This window comes from Mercurialis annua, linkage group LG3 (assembly GCF_937616625.2).
Source record: "Mercurialis annua linkage group LG3, ddMerAnnu1.2, whole genome shotgun sequence".
NCBI classification, from domain to species: Eukaryota; Viridiplantae; Streptophyta; class Magnoliopsida; order Malpighiales; family Euphorbiaceae; genus Mercurialis; species Mercurialis annua.
Window position 1 is genome coordinate 63,929,620 of NC_065572.1, and position 5,852 is coordinate 63,935,471.

The 5,852-nt window shown below is 33.1% G+C and overlaps 1 protein-coding gene across 1 annotated transcript; it reads left to right on the forward strand.

Moving 5' to 3' along the window:
• Positions 1-3,407: 3,407 nt before the first annotated feature.
• On the forward strand, positions 3,408-4,359 carry LOC126671280 (putative defensin-like protein 263). Its single transcript, XM_050365041.1, has 2 exons — positions 3,408-3,496; positions 4,112-4,359. The coding sequence occupies exons 1-2, from the start codon at positions 3,445-3,447 to the stop codon at positions 4,330-4,332; spliced, it is 273 nt and encodes a 90-aa protein (XP_050220998.1). The 5' UTR covers positions 3,408-3,444; the 3' UTR covers positions 4,333-4,359.
• The last annotated feature ends 1,493 nt before the right edge of the window (positions 4,360-5,852 follow it).

Here is a 5,852-nt window from a genome sequence, read left to right on the forward strand (position 1 = left end):
ATCTCTTTGTTTTTTGCATTGAGAAACTGGCTCAAATGATTAATATGGAAGTCATCAACAGAAAATGGAAACCTCTTGTAATGGGTCGTAATTGCCCGGGCTTGTCTCACCTATTTTTCGCCGATGATTTGCTTTTATTCGGGGAAGCTTCGGTGGAGCAAGTTGAGATTATCACTAACATTTTAAACGTTTTCTGCAAGTCTTCTGGGCAAAAGATCAATAAAGATAAAACCAAAGTTCTTTTTTCAGCCAATGTTCCTAGTGCCACGAGAAATATTTTGGCAAGTAAGCTTGCTTTTACTGTTACAGAGGACCTGGGTATTTATCTTGGAATTCCACTTCTTCATGGTAGGTATACTAAAAGGCATTCAGCTGGTGTTATGGCAAGGATTAAAGCTAGATTGTCGAATTGGAATGCTAGAACTTTATCCATGGCGGGCCGGTCGACACTTATCAAGTCGGTTCTCTCTGCTATTCCCATTTACACAATGCAAACCACAGCTCTCCCCAAGAGTGCCTGTTCTGAGATTGAGAAGAGTTGTAGAAAGTTTCTATGGGGTACATCAGAGGAGTCCAAGAAGATAAATCTTGTTAAATGGGATGTTATTCAGCAACCTAAAGCTAGAGGTGGCTTGGGCCATAAGAATATGAGATTTATGAATGAAGCTCTGTTGATGAAAGTTGGTTGGAAAATTTTGGCCAATCAGGATTTGTTCTGGGTTAAGTTGCTAAGGGCTAAGTATAAAGTCGAGGACAACTGGGTGAGTTCCCTGCCTAGGACCTCAGGTTCATCTCACCTTTGGCAAGCCTTAGGTAATTGTTGGAACAATCTTCTTACTGGAATTAGATGGGCGTTGTGTGATGGAGCTGCTATCCGTTTTTGGCTAGACCCCTGGCTTGGGGAAGGTATTACTCTCAATCAGATTGCTAATGTTCAGATTCCTATTATGCAAGTCAATGATACGGTGAATTGATGATAACAATGGTGGGTGGAGTTGGTCGAAGTTTGCTGAGTTTATTCCAAATTGTTGGCTTATGAAAATTGCTAATGTGATTCCTCCGGATCCAACTAATGGTAAGGACTTTCTGTATTGGGGTTTTTCTAGCTCGGGTAATTTTACTACTAAGTCTGCATATCAATCTCTTATAATTGATAATGGTGGTAATGAGAATAAGAGATGGAATTTGATTTGGACCTGGCCTGGGCCTGAGAGGATCAGGGTATTCATTTGGTTAGTGGCCCATGACAGACTTCTAACTAATGAAGATAGAAGCAGGCGGCACTTAACAGATGAGAATGTGTGCCCTAGATGCAAAGCTGCTGTTGAGTCTATTGCTCATGTTTTGAGAGATTGCTTCTTTTCTAGACTTATATGGCGACGAGTCTTATCTCCAGAGAAGTGCGTGGATTTCTTTTCAAGGAATTTTGAGGGTTGGCTAGAGGAAAATCTTATGGGTGCTTTTAATGGTAATGGTGAAGCTGATTGGATTTGCTGTTTTGGAGTAACTCTTTGGAGTATTTGGCATTGGAGGAATAAATTTGTTTTTGATGGGGATAATACCCCGATTGCAGTGATGATCCAAGGTATTAAGGATAGTCCATTATATCTCTCTAGCGGCTAATAATAGGAAGAACAATGGAGGAACTCGAAGAAACTATAAGAACATTTCGATTGGTTGGAGTTGTCCGCCCCCAGGGTGGATCAAAATCAATACGGACGGTGCCTTTAGTCAGGCTAGTCGGATTGCGAAAGCTGGTGGTTTAGCTCGGGACGAGCAGGGGAAGTGGTTGGGAAGTTTTGCTTTATGTTGTGGTATAGATTCTGTAATCGGTGCCGAATTCAGAGGAGTTTACTATGGTTTACTTCTGGGTTGGAAGTTGAATGCTGAGAAGATAATCATAGAAGTTGATAACAAGCTGGTGGTCGATAAGATCAATTTTGGTTCGGTGGAAGCTGCGGGTTATTCCAATCTTCTTGCTGCTATTCAGGGGATGTTGAAACGGAACTGGGTTGTGAAGATAACTCATGTGTATAGAGAAGCTAACTGTTCAGCTGATCACCTAGCGTTGTTGATGCCGGATAACAGGTTAGGAGTGGAATGGCACGATGCTCCCCCTCCTAGTTTGATTCAGTTTTTGAAGCATGATATCCTGGGAATTTTCTATGATAGAGTTGTGCTCAATTAGTGTTGTTTGGTTTTAGGCTTTTGCCTCCTTTTGTGTACCAAAAAAAAAGAATTTATTGGCCCGCTCGGTTGACATTTTCAAGACACTTAATAAAACATTAAGGAGCCGTTTGGTTCAAGATTAAAAATGAGAATCGGAATGGAAATTGGAATGATTGTTTTATTTTTTTGTTTGGTTCAAAATTAGTGTGGGAATGAAAATAAGTAAAATTTAATAAAAAATATTATTTATTATTTAATAAAAATATTTTTTAATTTTTTTATATAAAAAATTAAAAAAATTTAAAAATTAATTTTTAAAAAAATTAAAAAAATTAATTTTTAAAAAAATATTAAAAAATATTTTTTTTATTTTTTTTATTATTATTTTAAGTATATTTTTAAAATAAATATTTAAAAATAATTTTTTTAATAATTATATATTGATTACTTATCATTAAAATTTTTTAAATTTTGATTCCCATTTTTAAAAGTCCATTCCCAATGGGGTAGGGGGGATGGGTGATTCCCATTTTTAAAAGTCCACTCCCATAGGGTAGGGGGATGGGTGATTCCCATTAAAGGGGTAATCACTTCCCATTCTCTAGTACAATTTGACAAAACAAACACAAATAATGGAAATCATTTTTATTTTCATTCCATTCCCCCCTTTTTGTCAAACCAAAAAGCTCCTAAGTGATTGTTTGAATAAACTATAATATAGAATTTATTTCATATTTAAATAAGTTCTATTTGAAAATAACTTTTTTTGTTTAATTTTTTGAATTTTAAATACAAAATTAATTTTTAATGAAATGAAATAAATGAAATAATATATTCTAAGTGTAAATGCAAATTCATATTATAAAAATTCATTTGAACCTAACATATATTTTTTAAAAATTGAATTAAATTCCATTAAAATTGAAAAATTCATTTAAACCAAACCAACATTTCAATTTAAGGAAACATATCTCATTAAGAAGAAAAAATCAAGAACAACTTAGACATAAATTTCAATAGTCAAACAAATCCAGTATTGACCGGCCGGGTTTCTAACATTTTCTATAAAATTTCCTTTTAAAGATTTTAGCTACCTTCAAAACACAACATGTCTATAAGTGCTCCAATAATTTATAATCTACCCAAATTAAGTAAAATAGTAAATTATTTTAGGTTAGTTCTTGTCTTACTGCTCTATAAATTATAACTAGTGAAAAGTTCAAAAATCACAACTAATAAAAAGAATTATACTTAGAAGTGAAAATATAAAACAAGATGGCAAAAGCTTGTTTAAAGATGGCAATATTATTTATCATTGCATCACAATGTAAGTACTTCTTTCATACTAAATAATAATCATTTCTATATAAATAATTTCTAGTTTGATTTCATAATAGGGTTAATTGCAAATGCATATACGAACTTTACCCTAATTTGCAATTACAACATAAACTTTGAAACTTGGCAATGTCAGTAACAAACTTTCATTTTTTGGCAAATTGATACACTGACCAATCACGCAACGACACATGGCGGTATATTACAATGTCCACGTTAGTGTTTTTCGTGTTTGGTGTATCGATTTGCCAAAAGTGTAAAGTTGGTTACTACCATTGCCAAGTTTCAAAGTTTATGTTGTAATTGCAAATTAGGGTAAAGTTCGTGTATAGATTTGTAATTAACCCTTCATAATACTTATATTTGTACACTCTAAGATAACGTTACTAGTATGTGAATGGTCAGCCATGGACCACGGTTGCTTAAAGTCATAAAAATAATAGTAATAATTTTAAATTTTTATATTTGTATTTAAAGTCAGATTTTATCTATCCATTAATAACTTAATTTATTTAAATTGGATCGAACACGAGTTTCGTTTGTTCTATTATTTTAATTTTTTTATCCAACATTTATCATTTTTGAGATTTTATTTATTTTGCAGGCATCTTACTTTCAATGGCATGTGCATCTAATGGAGACTGTTTGCATTATAGATGTGATATTGGAAATCATCCCATCTGTTCTAGAAATCTATGCACGTGTGTACCAGATTCACTAGATGCAGTCCAATATTGTCATAATGATAATGATTGTAAACCTCTATGTCCTCCAAATTGTGGAATTACAAATTGTATTGGTGGAAGATGTATTTGTAGTTGTTAAACAATATCATTCAACACATAATTTTGATCAATGAAATAAAAGTTTTTTTGCAGATTATGTTTTTGTGTGTATGATGTATCTTTTAAAGTTGTGCCAAAAATCCTAAACTTTTTAACTTTAAGAAAATCTATTAAAACTTATGCTGTAAAATCTACAGGCGCATCAAAATGATTGAAACGATAATCATAATGTGCAAGAACAAGAGAATTTGTAGAATAAACTTTGAACAAGACCAAAAAAAGGAAAGTGAGAGGATAAAAATTCAATTATACACAAGAACACAATGGTCTAACAAGGTTTAACAAATTGCCTACGTCCTCAGAGAAGTCGTTGAAAATTTCACTTATATAATATCAACAATTACACAAAATCTAGAGTTATAGTGTTTATATACTAAAAATCTAGTCTATAAGCAATTACATATTTTCCCATACTTCTATCTAATGGGAATAGAGTCCCATTTCCCATAAAATATTAAAAATCCAAAAAACCATATCGTACTTGGAATAGACCAAAATAACCAATGGACCCACCAAACAAATTACCGGACTGAAAAGGGCATAGGTCCGGTTCACTCTTAAACACTTTTTAGAGTCACCCGGAGCTTCCAACCGGTTCTACTGGTAGATAAGTCTGTGGATCTGGTTCTGATTAAAATACCCAAAACAAAATTGTAGCTATGATAGAAAATGATGGCAAGACTTTAGGTGGATGCATGGTTAGAACTCAAATTAAAGACAAGATCTTGATTGCACACACCTCCACCGGAGATGAATTACCAATCACATAACATAAAACCTCATCTTCTAAACACAATATAATGATTACAGGCGCTTTCAATTGTAGTTCTTCCCACTCTAGCTCATCAAGATTGTTAGGTTTTCTATCACACATCATCTTCAATAATTCTTATTGCGTCAATATATTTGTAATACCCTAAAATGTTAAATTATCTAATTGGACCACGTGTTCAGTTTAGAGTCGACATAGTGGCGATATTGGAAAGTTTTCCAAGAATTTAAAGATAAATAAATTTTAAGAAGGGCGGTTTTAGGAAAGTAACTATGCGGAATTTAATATGATATTTCACTTATAAGTTGGAGTTGGAATTAAAAGGAAAAAATGTCAAGAAAAGCCCCAAAATGAAGTTCAGGGACTAAAGTGGTAATTTAGCCACTACGTCTCAAAAATGGAAATTTATAAGTTTTGACGGGAAAATATTAATAATGGGATTCGTATTGTTTATCAGATACAAATAATACGTATAAGTTCTGATTAAAGAGTTAATCGATCTAATTATGGACTAAATTGAACAAAAGAAAAGTTTAAAGGAATAGTTAATAACAAAAGAATAAAACAAGGATCAAAGAGACCTTTTAGCCATGATATATAAGGAATTTATTATGAAAGAAAAGGATCAGGATGAGAAGAGAAGAGAAAGATCGAGAGATTGAGTTCATTTCCTCGATTTACTTCGTCATTTCGCCGTTTCGCCGTTCGGCGTCCGTTTCGGACGATTT